Here is an 18,153-nt window from a genome sequence, read left to right as displayed (position 1 = left end):
AAGCTTCAAGGAGCTGCCATTATGAATCACTTATGTTAATTTGATTTAAGGGAAACTGTTAAAGGTAGCATAGAAGAGTGATCTTGTGTAGTGAGGATAGATGCAAACAGAGGAAGTTCTTGCTTCATTTTTGATCCCAAGCATTGCTGCCCACCTACAGTAATCTGTTGAACCCATTTGGCTTAAAAGGTCCTCAGAAGTGTTCAGGTAATTTTTCAACTATAAAGCATTTGCGTAATAGTAGTTCAGAATCCACTGGTGAAGTTGAACAGAGCCTGTGGGACATGCAGGAAGCCTCCTAGGACAGTTTGTAGACAATTAAGGTATTAAGTATTTTCCTGACAATACAGTCTTAATATAAATCTATGTAAACTTTGTTGGAGGAGAGCAAAAAATCTTGTCTAGACATGGAGGAAAAGCATAATTAAACTTATAACCTGGTCCCAGAAAGAACACATACTTGTTTCTCTCAAGCATGATTTTCTCATACCTTTTTTGGGTTCTTACTGCAATTTTTGATCATTAGTGATACTTAACTGGGCATACGTATTAAGAGGACATGAGTTAGCCTGCTGTTTTTTAGAGTCTCTCTTCAGCTTAATACATACCTTTCTATTTTCATAGCTGCTGCAAGAAGACTAGAAGACTAATTTGAGACTTTGGGTCTCGAATTCATCTGTCACTCATGAGTACAGGATCATGACTGGAGGGTTCAAAGGAGATCATCTAGTCCAACCTCCTACTCAGGTCCATTTGCAGAAGGTTACACTGGCCTCCTTCCTGTCAAGTTTTTTAATATCTTCCAAGAAAGGAGTTCCCATAAACTCTTAGGGGCAGTATTCTGGTAGTTGACTGTCCTCATGCTAAAAAATATTTTGTCCTTTTGTGATGCCAAGTCCAAGCAGAGCCTGTCTGTCTTCTCCACACCTGCTCCTTAGGTAGTTGTAGGCAGCGCTAAGATGTCTCTTTTGCCATCACTGAACACGCACTTTCAGCCCCTCCTTGTAGCTTATTTGCACCAGCTGCCGTAACTATCTTAGTGGCTTCCCTGGACTTGCTATACTATGTCAGTACAAGGTACTTAGCATTATAGTTACGCGGTTTTCCAGTGTAAGAAATATTATACTGGGTGCAGTACTCGAGGTGTGGTCTCACAAGTGCCAAACAGAGGGGAATAATTGCTTCCCTCACCCTACTGGCTACATTCTTGTTAATACAGCCCAGGATACGGTTGGTCGCCTTTGCTGCAAGAGTATGCTGGTGATTCCTCTTCAATTGGATGTTGATGGAGGATCCATGGGTCTTTTTCAGCATAGTTAATTTCTAACGAGCCAGTCCCCATAACAACCCATGTCTGGTTTTGTATCTTCTGTCCGATCATAGTGACTCCTGCATATTGTCATTGATAGTGTTGTGCTTCCTCTAGAGACATTTAATACCCTTTCTGGATGTTAGTCTGAGCATGTTTGTTATTGTTCATATTTTAAAGGTCTAGAATAGTTTATTGATGTACAAAGCAAACTTGGTCTGAAAGGAATTAGTTTTTAAATAATAAGGTTGAGATCTTAATGAGGAAAGCAAAGCAAAAAGATAATGCATTTAAAAAAAAATTTGTAACTGTAATGGTCATGAAAATAAATATATATGAGGAAAAGCTGTATTACCTCCCTCTCACAAATTATTTTTCTAAACTGCCTCAGTACAGTCTTTCCATATATAGAAGAAATGACTTGGAGATTTGAACTCGCGTAACATGTTTTGTTCAAAAATCTCCAAATATGTACTGTTGGAAGAATACTTCTCTGTATCATGTCACAGGGGAGACAATTTGAGAGAGATGCTTGGGGTAGGGGGGCAGGGAGAAAGGAGAAGGATTTTTTTTTTCATTGGGCATGTTGAAACGTTTTATGTAGTTTTTCAAAGACTAATAACTCAGGCCTTCCCCTTTTTGTGAAATCTCATGGCTTCAAGATTTCGTTCAAACCTTGGTGACGTATATACTATGTTCCAAAGTGATTTAAATGTGCTGCTGCTTTGTGTAAGTGTCAACATAACACAAAGACAATGAAACGAGAATTTGAAATGCAGTGACACAACATCTGAGTTGTAAAGTTATGTTGACCAGTAACATAGCTGCTGCTTCTAGATATAGTTATTCTTTCCCTGGAGGAAACAAAAAGCTGAAAAATATGTCCTGGTTTATTATAAAGAAAACGTTGCTTACATTTATGAACAGCAATGTGCTTGGTTATAGAAATTAGGCATGTGAAATTTCATCTCCATTTTTTGTTAAGAAAAATCAGAGCAAATAGAAGTGGAATGTGAGTAGCAGTTTTACAGCTTTCACAAGCTTGGGGCTATTTCTGTCTGTTCAAAATAAGACAAATGCCATTGACAGCAGCTGTTACCTCCTTCAGTGGAGACCACTTGGTAACATTATTGAAAAAGGATGTTTCATTTGTTTCACTTTGTTTAGAAAAGGAAGACCAGTGTCTCATGCCTGAAGCTTGGAATGTCGACCAGGGAGTAATAACCAAACTCAAGGAACAATACAAAAAGGAGCGCAAGGGGAAAAAGGGGGTGAAGAGTAAGTGGAAAACATTGCACCTTAAAATCATAAATCCCACATCTTTCACACCCTTAATTCTATCTCTCTTTCAATGTTTTCCTAAAATTACTTACTCTTTTACTTTGCTGCTCCTGACTGCTTTCCTGTTCACCAGTTCTCAGGGGTTGAAATTAATGACAGTCAATCAAGTTACCTGATAAATAGTTGGATTAGATATAACTTCTTCCAACCAGGTGTTGGATTAATTAAAAATTATTGCTTTGAGCATGGATTATACTTTTGTTATTCAGAAACTTAAATTATAAAAGACATTGGTTTAATAGTTCACACTTTAATATAGAAGACTTCAGAACCCTTTCTTAGCTGGAAACATGCCAGTTTCACAGGAAGAGCTAAAGTCTGGTATGTAAACTAAAAAAGAAAAGCCAAAGCCAACAAAACAAAACAGAAACTGTCTTGAGTATCCTATTAGATGACAGAGGGAGAAAACAGGTTAATTTCTACCCCTGTTTATACTTAACATTCACAACATGAAAGTCATGCTGTCATCATAATTTGTTATGCAGGGCTCGAAATAGGAAGCAACTCTGACCATCAGTTTATTTGTAAATCACAGGATCTATTAATTGAGTTTTGTACTGGTGGGACTAGCCTTTTAAAATGTTGGGTATTCAAACAAAAAACTGTGATCAGTATCTGAAATACAGTTTCTAGCCCTGTATTATATTTTTGTTACATTTCTTGAAATACAAATCTGTTTTGTAAAAATCAATGTTTTTTTCATAAGTAAGCCTTAAAAGTTCTGAACTCAGATGAAGTGTTTAAAATGAAACACTGTATTGGCAGCTGTGTTTCAAACATTTAGCCATATTGAGAATTCATGTGTGAATGATGTAAATTAATAATATTGCATGTAGCCCACTAAGAAATTTGAGATATATTTCTCCCTTTGTGGGAAGATGCTTATGAATTCCAACAAAATTCTCACTTCCAAAGAGACGTGCATAACAATGGAACAGGAGTCAGATCCTCGCGTCATTGAGGCTGACTTGTTTTCTTACTTTTTGTAGGCTGCTGCTCAGCAGTTATGTTGCTGGAATTATGCTATCAAATGCACAGACTAAACCTCCTTTTTTATTTTTATTAAAAAAAGTAAATAATTACCATACTTTAAATTTCTCAAGTAATATTTTTGTCATCTTTGGAATCATTTAAGTTACTGGAATTTAACTGCAAGTGTGATGAGAAGCTGAGCTGGCCAACTAAAGTGTTTGTGTTTCACAAAATTGATTCTAAATTTCTTTATAGTTAAGATAGAGAGGACATACCAATATACGACTTCAGTGAAATTGAGTTTTGTAACTTGTCTGGTATTTTAAAAATACACAGACGTGCTATGTAGTTCAGGGTAAGTAGTTGTAGGGATAACTTAGCAGAAATTTAATCAAACTGTTGAAATTATATTCTTGAACAGCTTTTTATTTTTGATAATAAAACTTAATATTTAATTGTTAATATAGACAGATATTATTGGAATATGTTTTATACATTTATGAGAAAAATTCCTGATGTAAGGCAGCACTTGGACATCCAGTGCTCCTTCATGAATATATCTACTGCTCAGTACATTTACAGTACCTTTTAGAGTGATTTGGTTGGTTTGATCTTGAGAGACCAAATGGTTTACTGCAGTACAGAAATTAAGCATCTTTCCATGGACAAACCATCACTGGAAGGGCATCAGTGCAGTAAAATCAGGAAGAAACACAGCCTGTTTTCAGCTATTCATGATATTGCACATAGTGAAGAAGAATGGGAGGAAGGAGGTACAGGGAAAGAAGAAGGGACTAAATATCTTGACATGAAATTGTACAAAGCTTGTTTCTGTGACTTTAATCTCATCATAAATGGTGTTTAGACACTGAACTGCTACTAAGTAAAATATTGTTTCTATAAATCAGATATTATAGTAAAACAATCTTGCAAAATCCGACTTATTGTTTTCCTGAGTTAAGTGATGTTTTTTGTGACAGACAAGTTAAATACAATTTAGTTTATTATCTGTCATTATGGTTAGGGTGGACAAAGTAGATTTTGCAACTGCATTAGTAAACTTAAGATTTTGCAAGGCTGTAGTAAACACTCCTGTGAAGTAATAAGAGAATAGAATCATAGAATGGTTTTATGAGAGAATACATATATTCTGAGTACGTGTATTCTGAGTTCATGTATTCAGACTACACTTCTGTGTTAAAGCTGCTTAAAAATAGCTGTATTATTTACTGGTCTAGGAAAAAACATAATGGACTATGGGTAAGACATTTTCCCATTCTTAATTAAACTTACAACAGGAAAAACTACCGAAGATATGTTTCAGCCTCAATCCTATATAAAACAGTCAAAACAGGGATGTGGGAAAATGATGGAGCAAAGCACAGGTAAGTGTCAAGAAGGGCATGGGTCTTCACCATATGTAGCTTCAGGAAGTAGGCCAGTGAATCCAGTTGCATTTGTATTTTAATATAAGTATAATTTTTTTGATTATATAGTTCACGATACTACACTACTGCACAAATAAATTTAAAATAATCATGCTGTCATAAGAATATGCTGCACAAAGTACCTGATGCACAAATTTTAAAATATTCACAAATGTCAGCTATTGTTTTGGAAAAGTAAATATTCTAATAATCAATGTGACTCAGTTGGAGGCATTTCTCAGCATCCCATGCAAGTAGTGGTATGAGTTTATAAATGTGGGGTAAAACGTGCGTTCACAATTCTCAGTTGCTTCTGTCACTTTCTTTTCAAGAAATTCATTTCATGCTGGCTGATTAGTTACTGCTGAAAATAGGTGCTCATTAGTTTTTCTGTGGTAATGTTATAATGCAAGGTGGGATCCATTGTTGCATGTGCTGCTGTAATGTATCTGATATAATTAGTGCCATCATGAGCTATGCATAAACCATTTAATTTTTTGTTTTTTTCTGGTTAGGGCCCAACAGGTCAAAGCTGCAAGATATGCTTGCAAACTTGAGAGATGTTGATGATCTCCCTTCATTACAGCCATCTGTTGCACCTTCTTCTAGGCCCAGTAGCTCAAGGCTCATTGAACATGAGATAAACCGGACAGATGAAGGTAAGTATTGAAAAGGTATATAAAAGGGTAGATGTTTATAGTTACTTCTGCTTAAAGATTATCCTCTAAGACTTTCCAAGCACTTTACAAATACTCATTCAGCATTACGAGTTCTGTCTAAGTGCAATAAATGGTATTCCCATTCCTCCCCTCTGATCGCTATTAGTAAGGTCAAGACACCTACCGAGGTAAAGTCTTGGCTAAATACCTTTGAATGGGATGGAAGAAACTATTTGGCACTGGTTGGCTTTGCAATATGAAGGTCTTAAGTCGCTTGCTTTTGTTTGTGTTCTGGCCTGGCAGTGAAGTGTGGAACATAAACTCTCAAGGACATAAGAGCACCTGTTTTTCTCCCCATGAACATAACTTTAAATGTGTGTATATATATACAAGTACACATACACATATGTATGTGGGGTTTTTTAAGTAAAAAGGTAGAGGCTCTGCAGGTAAACACAAGTGGCTAGGTATAGCTTTTAAATGCATCTGGTAATTGTGTAGTGAATCATACAGAAAAACTTACAGCTTGCCAGTGTATTAATTTCCATAATGTGTTTAAAAAAAATTCTTGTAGCAGCTAGTCCAAGTATGGAAAGCCACACACCTTTGCAGTGAGGCATGTGGTTATCTTCATTAATATTATCTCTGAAAGTTTCTAAATCATGTATTTGATTCAAACATTTGGATTGCTCTAATATGCAGCAAAATGAAATGAATATACGAGGCTATATTAATTTGTAAGAGTTCATATCATGTGCTCTTTATTTAAATGGTAAATATGTCTTTGGAAAAATGAGCAAAACACGGGTCTCGCTTAGCAGTTTTTTAGTGAGAGTGAAAAAGTAGGTCGGCCAAGTTATAATTAAGATGCATAAAAAGCCCTGGCATGTGGCATAGTTACCAAAGATCGCAGTAGTTCTATTTCCTACATGCTTGGTGATTTTCTTCATGAAAGAAGCGGGTAACTTAGCAACACTTTGAGGAGTGGAGGAATTTTTTGTTGAATGTTCCCTTTCCAACTTTTCTCACATGTACTGAGAGCCATATTAGCAGAGCTCTATTTTCATCTCCTTTCAGTAATGTGTTTTTTAATTCAGAGACTCAGATGGACTCTCACAAAACCAAAAAAGGACAGCTGATTATTATCGATCTGAGTTCAGTATTACAAACTATTATCTGTGTAGTCATTTTTTATAAATCTGAGACTGATATTTTTGGTATACAATTGTTTTATTCTAGTTAACTTTTCAAATGTGTTGTCCTGTATGTATTGAGTTTTGAGTGGAATATTACATCCTAAGTTCAAAAGAGGAAAAAAAGAGAATGGTAGTTCAGACTTTAGGGTGAAGAAGGTAAGAGATCTTTGTGATTAAAAGGTAATAACTAAGAGACCTAATGAAATGGCAGAGCTTGAAAGGCTTTTATTTGATTGTAAAAAGTCTTAGAAAGCAAACAGGACACTCTAGAGGTATGAATGTGGAACAGAAAGACCATAGAAAGATTGGCTTACTTTATGCTGGGTGGACTGGAGAGGAATTGAATAGCACGTGAACCTGATGTGTTCAGAAAAGGGGGACGCAGCCTGAACAGATCGAGCCATTCATTGTAAACCATCGTTTGCTAGGCTTTAACTTAGTGTTGGTGCTGTTAAACTAAATTAGACACTGCGAATGAGATGGTGTTCCCTTTTCTTTTCCATGGTAGCAACAGTATTTGACAAGGCTTATATTTACAATGGAGCTAAAAGGGGAAAGAATTTGTAATTTACTGAAAAACACTTGTAATTTGAGACAAAAGGTGTACAAAATTGAATGAAGTCTCTTGTGTCCAGAAGATAACACATTTTCATCTATTCAGTCCCCCTTTTGTGAGGTAGCGACGTGGAGAGCTACTGTACAGGGAAGTTGGTAAAGGCACAGCTTCTTTTGAGTAGTACCAATTGATGCAGAGCCTTATGTGATATAAGTGTGTGAACTGTACTCCTCTTAGCCTTTGATCCTCTCATTTGTAGTGAGTCTGCCTATGGATGTGTTTGTTACAGTGCTATAGCAGCTGTAAACTAGTAAGTTTGGATACTGCTAGTAAAAACCTGGAATTCAGTGCTGACTCACCTGTTTGGTAGTTAAACTGATTTTTTTGGAACAGGCTGCCCAGGTAAGTGGTGGAATTGCCATCCCTGGAGGTGTTTAAAAGATATGTAGATTGGCGCTTAGGGACATGGTTTAGTGTTGGTTTTTGACAGTGTTAGATTGATGGCTGGACTTGATGATCTTAAGTCACTTCCAACCTAGACAGTTCTATGATGAATTCTCAGCTTTCAGTTGTATTGCTAGATTGGAGTGCATGTAAACAGCTTAATTGTAGATGTGGTTTTGGATGTGTGTGGATACAGTGTTAGGAAGGAAGAGTCCAGCTGCTCACACTGTGCAGCTCTTTTTGTCTGCATTTTTGCTACTTCTCCAGAGCATATTTTATAGCAGAGTTGGGGAAGGGCCTGAGCTTTTCTGTGTTACTTTTGCATTATATGTGGGTGAATGGTAGTGCACCCACCTGTGGCTCCTTGAATTTACTGTCTTGAGTCATACACACTTCAAGTGTTATGTTCAGAGGATACTGTTTATTGGTAAGTACAGTGATTATCTTTAGAATGCCTATTTTTTATGCAACCTTTTATATCTTTTTTTTGTCTGCATCTACTTGAGAGATATTTAGTACTTTGTAAGTGGAAAATAAGCTTTTATTAATCAATGTTGTATAAACCCATGTTGCAGGATGTTTTTTGTTTTGTTTTCTTGCAGTGGAAGCTTTAACATTCCCTCCTTCTTCAGGGAAATCATTTATCATGGGAACAGATGAAGCCCTTGAAAATGAACTGGGTCTTGGAGAACTGGCGGGCCTTACAGTAGCCAATGAGGCAGACTCGCTGACCTACGATGTAAGTGGTTATTAATGGTAACTCAAGGTCCTACTGTCTGCTTGCTGAAGGCAGATGCAAGTTACATGCGTGTAGACTCAGCAGAAAACATTTTCCTGTTAAAATTATGCTCCCAGCGGAAGTCACAAATTTTTACCTGAGAAATCAGCTCTTCCTATACACAGCAACCTTTGAGCTCTCTGCAAGCCCTCTCCTTCTCTCATTTGCCTGCCAAGTCATTCAAATAGTTGAAAGTAATTGTAATTAATGATAGCGATACAGCTGGATACGTGTAACTCCAGTGACGCTGAGCAAAATTAGGAGTAGCACAGCCAGCAGATTGAGGTGCCCTCTTACATGGGGCTGATGAGGCCATGCCTGTAGGCAGTTTTGGGTGCCTCCACTTCAAGAGGGTTGTGGAGAAACTGTAGCATATGACCGATGAGGACATGCTGAGGGAACTAGTCTTGTTCAGTTATTAGGAGGCTAAGGGGGGCTCAAATAGCAGCCTATAGGTATTGGAAGGATGCTTACAATGATGGCAGAGCCAAGCTTCTCCATAGTGCTAGCTGTTAAAACAAGAGGAAGCAGTGGCAAATTATGGCTTCGGAGGTTCAGATTGAACATTAGGGTAGAAGTGGTACTGAAGCAAGCTACTCAGAGAAACTGTGGAATCAGTGTACTGGGAAATGTTCAAGACTTGACTTGGGGGAGAGCTGTGGCTTACTTTACCTGTTGTGTACAGTAGTCTCATTTCAAATGGGAAGCTGGACCAGAAAATTTTTAGGAGGCTCTTATGGCCGGCATTTCTGTGGCTCTGTGCGTAGCCTATGGCTTCTTTGTCTTTCACTTTTTAAGAAAAATCTTTCTTAAAATTGCTTCTTTGCCATCATACACAATTTTTTTTCTGTATTTCTGATTTCTTGGAAAAAGATACTTCAGGTATTACTTCAATAATCTGCTTCTTTGTGATCTGTCAACTTCAGATTAATCTTGCTATAGCATTGTCCAGCTCTGTTAAGGTTGAGGGATTCCAGAAATTATTTTTTTTTAGTATTGCATGTTGGGGAGGAATCATACCGTTCAGTAAATCTGACTCTTAAATAATCACCATTTGGGATTTTTCTATGACAAATCAAATCTGAGACTTCAGAAATAACCTGCAGGTCCTTACTTAGAAGTCCAACCCTTGTATGGACTTGTAAAGCAATGAGTTACATAGTTAATAAAAGTTTACACACGTTTTGAGAGTGACACCGCAGAGGTGTGTGCTGCTACTATAGCAAGTCTCTGAGCATGTGATGTGTTGTGAATCATCAGGATTGCAATGATACAAAACATCTCTGCTAAAATTCGGTATTTTAGCATTATCTCCTAATTTGGGCTCAGCTCTTAACTTTTTTGCTAATCTTCCCTATCTTTGTCTCCAGAAGAGGGTAAGATGGTGTACAAATTTCATTTCTTCACAGTTACACCTAAAACTTTGATGCTGAATTTTTAAATCCAGAGGATGTGACAAACCTAAACCCATCTGTACAAGGGCTTAATGCTTTCACTGCTTGACTCCATTGTTCCAAGTGTCCATATAAACTATAGTGGTTGTCCATGTCTCCATATCTTGAACTAACAGCTTTCATTTATAGAATCTAGCATTTCTTTATCCACCCCTATCCTTTTCTGCACGGTTGAGAGTATTAACTTCTGTTTGTTCACCTGTTAAATACCTTTATGAAGTTCTGTGATCAGGAATTCATGGTCATGCTTACCTCGCCTCTTATGTTTTCTAATGCTGACAATTTAAAAACAAACAAACAAAAAATTGTTTATGGGGCTCCTGTCACCTTATTGAAACAAAATGAAAGGCTAGTTTTTCCATTTCAAATTTAACTGTAAGTTTAACTTACAAATAATATAATCTGTTTTTATTTTGGACTGCTTCATACCTTCTTCCAGCTGCCAAATGTCAACCTGGTAGTGTTAGTGGACACTTAGTATTTTTTTTTTTTTAAGTGTCAATTTTGAATCATATGGGGAATGAAGTTGAAAGATTTAATGTGAATTGGTTATTACATGTATTTGCTCTCAGGAGCTGCAGACACTTTCCTATTTTCAGTCCCTTTCTTCCTGCTGGCACTTTTGCTGGATTCTTTTCTTCTAAAACATGGCAGCATTAGCCTATCTCATTTCATGGTTTAAGTTTTTTACGTGTTACTTTGGCTGTCTGTAAATTAAAGAATGGTTTTCACTTGGTAATGGAAGTTATGAGTTTACTACTTAAAAAAAGATATCTAATTTTGTGGATAAGTTTCTAGAATATCTAACAGGATGACATTTCCCAGATTGCTAGCCAATACTCTCTTGAGTTTATCTTTTCCTTTTACTTCCTTTACACATCGTTGTCTTCACAAATGTTGGTTCTGGAGGGAGTCTCCTTCTTCTTTGCAGCCATCCTTTAAATACTGGAACTTGGTGATAAGGTCTCCCCTAAGCTGTCTTTTCTCAAGGCTGAACAAATCCAGTTCTTGATCTGGACAAGCTAGAGAGGTAGGCTCATGCAAACATCATGAAGTTCAACAAGGCCAAGTGCAAGGTCCTGCACTTGGGTCGGGACAATCCTCATTATCAATACAGGCTGGGGGATGATGTGATAGAGAGCAGCCCTGCAGAAGAGGACTTGGGGGTACTGGTGGATGCAAAACTGGACATGAGCCAACAAGGTCCCTTCCAACCCAACACATTCTGTGATTCTATTCTATGATTCTCTCAGCCTTTCCTCGTATCACAGGCTTTCCAGTCCTTTGATCATCTTGGTGGCCCTCCTTTGTACCTTCTCCAGCCCGTCCACATCTTTTTTGCATCACGGGCAGCAAAACTGAACACAGTATTTCAGGTCTTGCCTGACAAGTGCGGAATGGAGTGGGATATGACTTTTTTATCTGCTGGTGATGCCCTTGTTGATGCAACCCAGGATCCTGTTGACTTGCTTTGCTGCAGCAGCACACTCATATTGAGCTGCTTGTCCAACAGGACCCCTGGGTCCCTTTCCACAGAGCTGCTCCGCAGCCAGGTAGATCCCAGCCTGTGCTATACTCCTGGATTAGGTTTTCCGAGGTGCAAGATCTTACACTTGTCCTTGTTGAACTTCATAAGGTTCTTGTTAGCCCACTCTTCCAGCCTGTCCAGGTCTTCCTGCAGGGTGGCTTTCCCTTCGGAAGTGTGCACTTCACTCAGTTTGGTGTCATCAGCAAACTTCGTCAGGATACACTTGATCCAATCGTCCAGATCACTTAGGAAAATGTTAAATGTCGTTGGGCCCAGTAGCAGTCTCTGGGGAACCCCGCTTGTGACAGGTTGCCAGTTTGAAAAGGAGCTATTTACCACCGCCCTTGAGGTGTGGCCTATCAGCCAGTTCCCCACCCGCCACACAGACCACTTGTTTAATTGTCTTGGACTCCTTTTGGAAGGACATCTTTGAATGAATGAGAAGCAAACGGAGAATGGGTCACAACAACCCCATCCAACGCTACAGGCTTGGGGAAGGGTGGGTGGAAAGCTGCCCAGTGGAAAAGAATCTAGGAGTGTTGGTCGACCACAGGCTGATGATGAGCCAGCAGTGTGCCCAGGTGGCCAAGAAGGCCAATAGCATCCTGGCTTGTATCAGAAATAGTGTGGCCAGCAGGAGTAGGGGAGTGATGGTCCCCCTGTACTTGGCACTGGTGAGGCCACACCTCAAATACTGTGTCCAGTTTTGGGACCTTCACTACGAGAAAGGCATTGAGATGCTGGAGCGGGTCCAGAGACTGCAACAAAGGTGGTGAGGGGTCTGGAGAACAAGTCTTATGAGGAACGGCTGAGCGAACTGGGGTTGTTTAGCCTGGAGAAAAGGAGGCTAAGGGGAGACCTTCTCACGCTCTACAACTACCTGAAAGGAGGCTGTAGTGAGGTGGGGGTCAGTCTCTTCTCCCAAGGAGCAAGTGATAGGACAAGAGGAAATGGCTTCAAGTTGTGCCAGGGGAGGTTTAGATTGGATATTAGGGAAATTTTCTTCACCAAGAGGGTTATCAAGCATTGGAACAGGCTGCCCAGGGGAGTGGTTGAGTCACCATCCCTGGAGGTATTTAAAAGATGTGTAGATGTGCTGCTGAGGGACATGGTTTAGTGGTGGACTTGGCAGTGTTACGTTAATGGGTGGACTTGATCTTAAAGGTCTTTTCCAGCCTAAACGATTCTATGATTCGATGAGAATGTTATCCTGCTGGAACTGCTGCGTGCTGTTAGGCCATCTGAGGTGTCTGTGGGGCTTTTGCAGATGTGACACAGGGCCTGTGCTGCTGGTACGGCAGCTGAAGGGCAGACAGGGTTCCTCCATCACCTAATCGGCGTTAGATGCCTGTGTTGAGGCAACCAAATTCCTGTTCAGATATCTGTGAATACTCAGTATGTCTTGTACCTTTTTTGCTGAGACATTCTTGGCCAATCTCCAGAAAATCTGCCAGAGCTGCTAACTTTGCAGTCCTTGCCCCATCCTTGCACCAGCTCCAGCATTTGTCTGTTTCCTCATTGAGCCAACTCAGCTCAGTAAACTGGCAAAGAAACTGAGCTGTCTCCCTGAGCAGACAGTACATAGTTACTAAAAAATATGATGAAGTTAATACTGCTGTTTGTTACAGCTTGTTTATCATTGTTTGAAATCTATAGAACCTCTTAATTCAAGCATATTTTTTATTACTAAATCCAGAGGTAAAACTTAAGAAAAAGCACTTTTGCTCTTATACCGTTCTCTGCCATTCCACAATAAAATGTAGATTCTTGAAGTGGCTCAAAACAATTGTCTGTCTTTGCAGTTAATGAGATTAAATTACTTGTGATTATCTGTAGCTTTCAACATAATGAAATTATCAATATTTCAGTTGCAATTGTTTGTTTTCCTGATTTTTCCATAACTGCCATCATCAGTGGTTTTGGGAAGGTTAATTTATCTATGGCAGCATTGACTGACAAGTGATAAAAATCTGTTCAGCATTTTACGTCAACATTTGTTCAGAGGAGCAATGTTGAATAACTGTTAGCTTTTTTAAGGGCTTTCTTTTTGGATATGCTAAAAATGCATTTATTGCCAAATAATTGTGTTTCTATACACGACAGTTTATTGCTTGCCAGTTATATTCTTAGTGTGTAGCCAAGTCATTTTTGCCTTTTTTTCTTTTTCTTTTTTTTTTTTTTTTTTTTTTTTTTTTCTGGCAAGCTTTACGTGTCTTGCATTATTACAGAGCTTGTGTTGCCTTAGGTGAGTAAGTTAGATTTTGTTGCTTTCTGCGCTGTTGGACACTTCTGTTTCTCTTGTATCTTTACTTCAGAGATGCCGTGTCAGTGGTGCTTCAGATATTAAGGGACTACAGCTTGGTTGAGTCAGGCCCAGTGTCAATGAATGAGCCAGTTGGGTATAGATCAACTTTCAAATACCAAACTGAGTTCACAGCAGTATCAGTCAGGAGGGTACTTCCAGCTTTTAAATTGTGTTCCTTAACAGACGTGGAATATTTCAGATTGCAAATAATGTGTTACTGTGGATGTGACATTGCTTGTTGCCTTTGTGGAATACATCTATCTTTTTTCTCATTTTGAATTGTCTGATCAGTGTTAAATGGACTGTTGCTCAGGAGTAGGTTGTTAACAAAAATGGGTGAGGTAATTTGATATCTTCTGAAAATGCCAAACTAAATTTCCTCCTTTCCTTGTGCCTTCCAGATTAATTACAAGTTTGGCTTTTTTTTTTTTTTTATTAGATAGCAAACAATAAGGATGCATTGAGAAAGACTTGGAACCCCAAATTCACATTAAGAAGTCACTTTGATGGAATAAGAGGTCTTGCTTTTCATCCGGTTGAACCAGTCTTAATAACAGCTTCAGAGGACCATACATTAAAAATGTGGAATTTACAAAAAACAGCCCCAGCAAAAAAGTAAGATTTTCTTTTTTTGCTTTGTTTCAAAACACATTTTCATTTATGAAGAAAAAAAGAAATTGTTCATTGAATTTAAGAGCAGGAAAAAAAGGTCTTGGAGAAGGATGGAGATTAAAGCCTGCCAGAAGAAATCCATGCGTATTTGTGAAAATGAAAACCATTCACTTTTTTATATTTTCCTTGTAGATAACATGGTAAATTAATTTACTAGTTAAAATATTTTGATGTGGCCTGTTAGTGTCTTTGCATGTGTATATAAATGTATAAAAATGCATTTATATACATGCATATATATGTATACACATATATGCATATACATGTGTACAGCTTAAAATTTGACTGAGATGTTGCTGGGTTCCTTTATACATTGTTGTGTTGTTGGGGATTTGCAGAAATGAAAGCAAATTCTTAATGGGGCTAATATAGTAAGCGAGTATGTCATACCTTTTAGGAGGACTAGGCAAAGCATGTGGTCTTCCTGCAGTCTGTAGCTGATTGGTAAAGTCCAGAGCAGCAGTTTTTTAAGTGGTTTGTAACTGTGCTACAGCATTAGTATAGAAACAGGGTGTCATAAGCTCGTTTCCTCTGGTAGGGATTGGGAACACTTAATGATATATTCCATGTGATATTGATGGCCCTCCACTCTTTCCCAACCATTAGTATACCTACCTACTGGTTTGATTGGTGTGTGAGAGTTTGTGGACTCTCTACCTTGAAGGTCTTCAAACAAAAAAACAAAACCAAGCCAACCAACCAAATCTTACCGTATCTTGAAAGAATGCAAAGTATTCCTAGACATATGAAAAATCACGTTGGGAGAGAAAGTTGTGGGAGAAACACTTCAAAAGATGCAGCGGTGATTTTAAGATCTAGTAATTCTGGCACATTTTTGTAAAGCAGTGTGTAAGATCACATACACGTTAATGTTTTCTTGTACTTCATTTAGGAGTGCTTCTCTTGATGTAGAGCCAATATATACCTTCAGAGCACATAAGTGAGTATTTCCTGAGAAACTTTGTCGTGTTTTGAGAAATATATGATTTTTAAGAAGACACAGAATTTTTTTAAAAAAGTAATTTCTACTTTGTCAACTAGGGGTTTCATGTGGAATGTTTTTAGTTCCCATGTTATTTAAAATATCTGTGTATGTTTGTCTCCTTTCTGCATAATTATTTATGTCTGGAGCTAGGTACACCACAGTTTTAAAAAGAAAAAGTCTACAAATCATACAGATCAAATTTGATTAGGTGTTCTGTTTTTCATTGAAGCTCTTGCCTTTTTGTCAGATATGTGCATCTGTAGAACGAAGCTGTTTGCAGTGAATTAAAATCTACTGAATCGGTTTAATGAAAGAGCCTTAGATCTTTAAAAAAGGGAAAAAAGCTGTTTATGCAAAATAACAAAGTCTATAGTTTAAAAGTGTGACACTTCTCATATTTCATGTCCATAATGATTAAATTGTCCTGATTGTAGTTATGTTACCAAATATTGTGGAGGTTTTTTTGTGGGAAGTGTTGGTAGCATATGATCTGACTATGCAGAATTTTTGTTGTGGTCTGTGCAGCAAGTGAATTGTAAGGGAAATTTGAAGATTCTGTTGACATTGTTTTTCACATAATGGAAATGTTAATAGTCAATGTTTCTTGGGGGGCGGGGGTTCTTCCAGTGGACCAGTGCTCTGCGTGGTGATGAGCAGTAACGGTGAGCAGTGTTACAGTGGGGGAACGGATGGGCTCATCCATGGCTGGAGTACAACCAACCCGAACATTGACCCCTATGACTCTTACGGTATGTTGCTGTCACACCCACCAGTGAAATTATATGTTTAGTGACATTAATGTTCTGTGGCTAAAATAGTATAATTTGTAGGTAATGCTTCTCTGAAAATTTAAAAGAGAAAATTGAATGTTGGCTTCAATTACTTTAGGTAAATTTTTGTTTTAATACTGAATCTTGTTGATGAGAAGATAAAATCTGTGATTTTCTTAAAAAAGACTTTGATCTCATCACAATTTTGCGAAACAGTTAGGTTGAAAAAGTACAGGACTAAACCCGATACTTGGCAAGTACAGCAAATGTGTATTTTAATGTTATCTTCTTCCACAAATCTCAGTGCACTTGAGAGGCAAAAGAGGTTGTATAGTCTGAGACCAAAGCTGTTATGTTGTCTGCAAACAGCTAAAAAAGCTCAGTTTAATACGATTTTCCAGATGTGAATGGATGTCAGCCTTGTGTCTGTGTTTTAAAACATTTTTCACTTCTTGTAGCTTCAGATGCAGTTTGCCAAAAGGCTGGCTTTTGGAAAAAAGGGACTGATGTGCCATTAATTAGTAATTGTTTGAGAGCGAGTTTTAATACCAAAGTGTGTTTTACCAACTTCAATACTGCCCCTTCTGCTGAAACATTGTTTTGTTCCATTAGTTGTAAACTGAATAACTGAATGCCACATATGCTGATGAAATTCAAGCATCTTCATACAAGAAAAATTTAGACTTCTATATTGATATGACCTGATCGGTCTTGGGTTTTTTTTATGGACTACTAGCTTCTTAAGATTGGTCCATAAACGCAGATCAAGATACAACTATTGACTTAATTCAAGTTTTGTTTTGCAATATGGTTTCTTCTGTTTTGTTCACAGATCCTTCTGTTCTAAGAGGTGCTTTTGTAGGCCATACAGATGCGGTGTGGGGTCTGGTTTACAGTGGAGCGCACCAGCGTTTGCTGTCCTGTTCAGCAGACGGTACTATACGTCTATGGAAAGCTACAGAAATTGCTCCAGCTCTCAATATATTTAATGATAATCAAGGTACAGAAAATTGCCCTACCTTAAAGTTCATGAGCATCACTGTTCAGACTGCCATAATTTTGGCTACTGAATAGAGATCTTTCTTGTTTGTTTTGCTGGTTTTTATATCTTTATGAATGTTTTTGGGAAGAGTGAATTTTGGGTCCCTTCTCCTTTGACACCAGCTGAATAGATACCTACACATAGGGAGACAGTCCCATACATCTAAAAGCTAACTGCTGCAGATGATCTGCTGATGTTACTGGAACCATGGAGTATAATTCGTCAACTCCATAGTTCATATTCAAACTCATTTTCCACTAGGCTCTTGCTTTTGGTTTAGCCAGAATAAAAAGCCCTTTCTTTCTCCAATAGAGGTTTGGAGTAGCCAGTGCTTTGTCTCAGGCCAGTGTCACTGTACCTTCTAGATTATGTTCCTTGTGCCTCTAACATAGGGGGTTTTGGTGGTTTTGTTTCAATTTTATTTTAATTATTAAATTAAAGGGGAAGAGGGAGTAGTCTTGCCTCACAGAGCTAAGCTTTGGGTTTTTTGTATGCCAAACTGAAATGAAACCCAGTTGTGAAATTCAAAGATCCTCCTTTAAACTGAGTTTTCTTATGGCTTATTGAGAACCTTGAACAAATTCTCTAAAATATCATCATTTAAGTCCTTTAGATAAACCATTGTAGGCTTACCAGGGTGCTGCAGATAAGCAGGCATGGCAGTGGTAGAAAAGGTTGCTTTAGAAATAGTACGTTTTCTTCTCACACCAATCCT

The 18,153-nt window shown here is 38.1% G+C and overlaps 1 protein-coding gene across 2 annotated transcripts in view; it reads left to right on the top strand.

Moving 5' to 3' along the window:
• STRN (striatin) overlaps positions 1-18,153 on the top strand; it is a 70,648-nt gene that overhangs the window by 41,838 nt on the left and 10,657 nt on the right. Inside the window, exons 8-15 of one of the 2 annotated variants that reach the window (XM_074144691.1) lie at positions 2,477-2,587; positions 4,921-5,007; positions 5,565-5,708; positions 8,507-8,643; positions 14,409-14,584; positions 15,534-15,581; positions 16,254-16,375; positions 17,229-17,396. In XM_074144691.1, the coding sequence (XP_074000792.1) occupies positions 2,477-2,587; positions 4,921-5,007; positions 5,565-5,708; positions 8,507-8,643; positions 14,409-14,584; positions 15,534-15,581; positions 16,254-16,375; positions 17,229-17,396 (993 nt within the window). The remainder of the gene's footprint in view (positions 1-2,476; positions 2,588-4,920; positions 5,008-5,564; positions 5,709-8,506; positions 8,644-14,408; positions 14,585-15,533; positions 15,582-16,253; positions 16,376-17,228; positions 17,397-18,153) is intronic. The other variant, XM_074144692.1, reaches the window with a different exon arrangement.

This window comes from Numenius arquata, chromosome 2, assembly GCF_964106895.1.
Source record: "Numenius arquata chromosome 2, bNumArq3.hap1.1, whole genome shotgun sequence".
Lineage (NCBI taxonomy): Eukaryota > Metazoa > Chordata > Aves > Charadriiformes > Scolopacidae > Numenius > Numenius arquata.
This window is presented reverse-complemented; position numbering and strand designations above follow the sequence as displayed.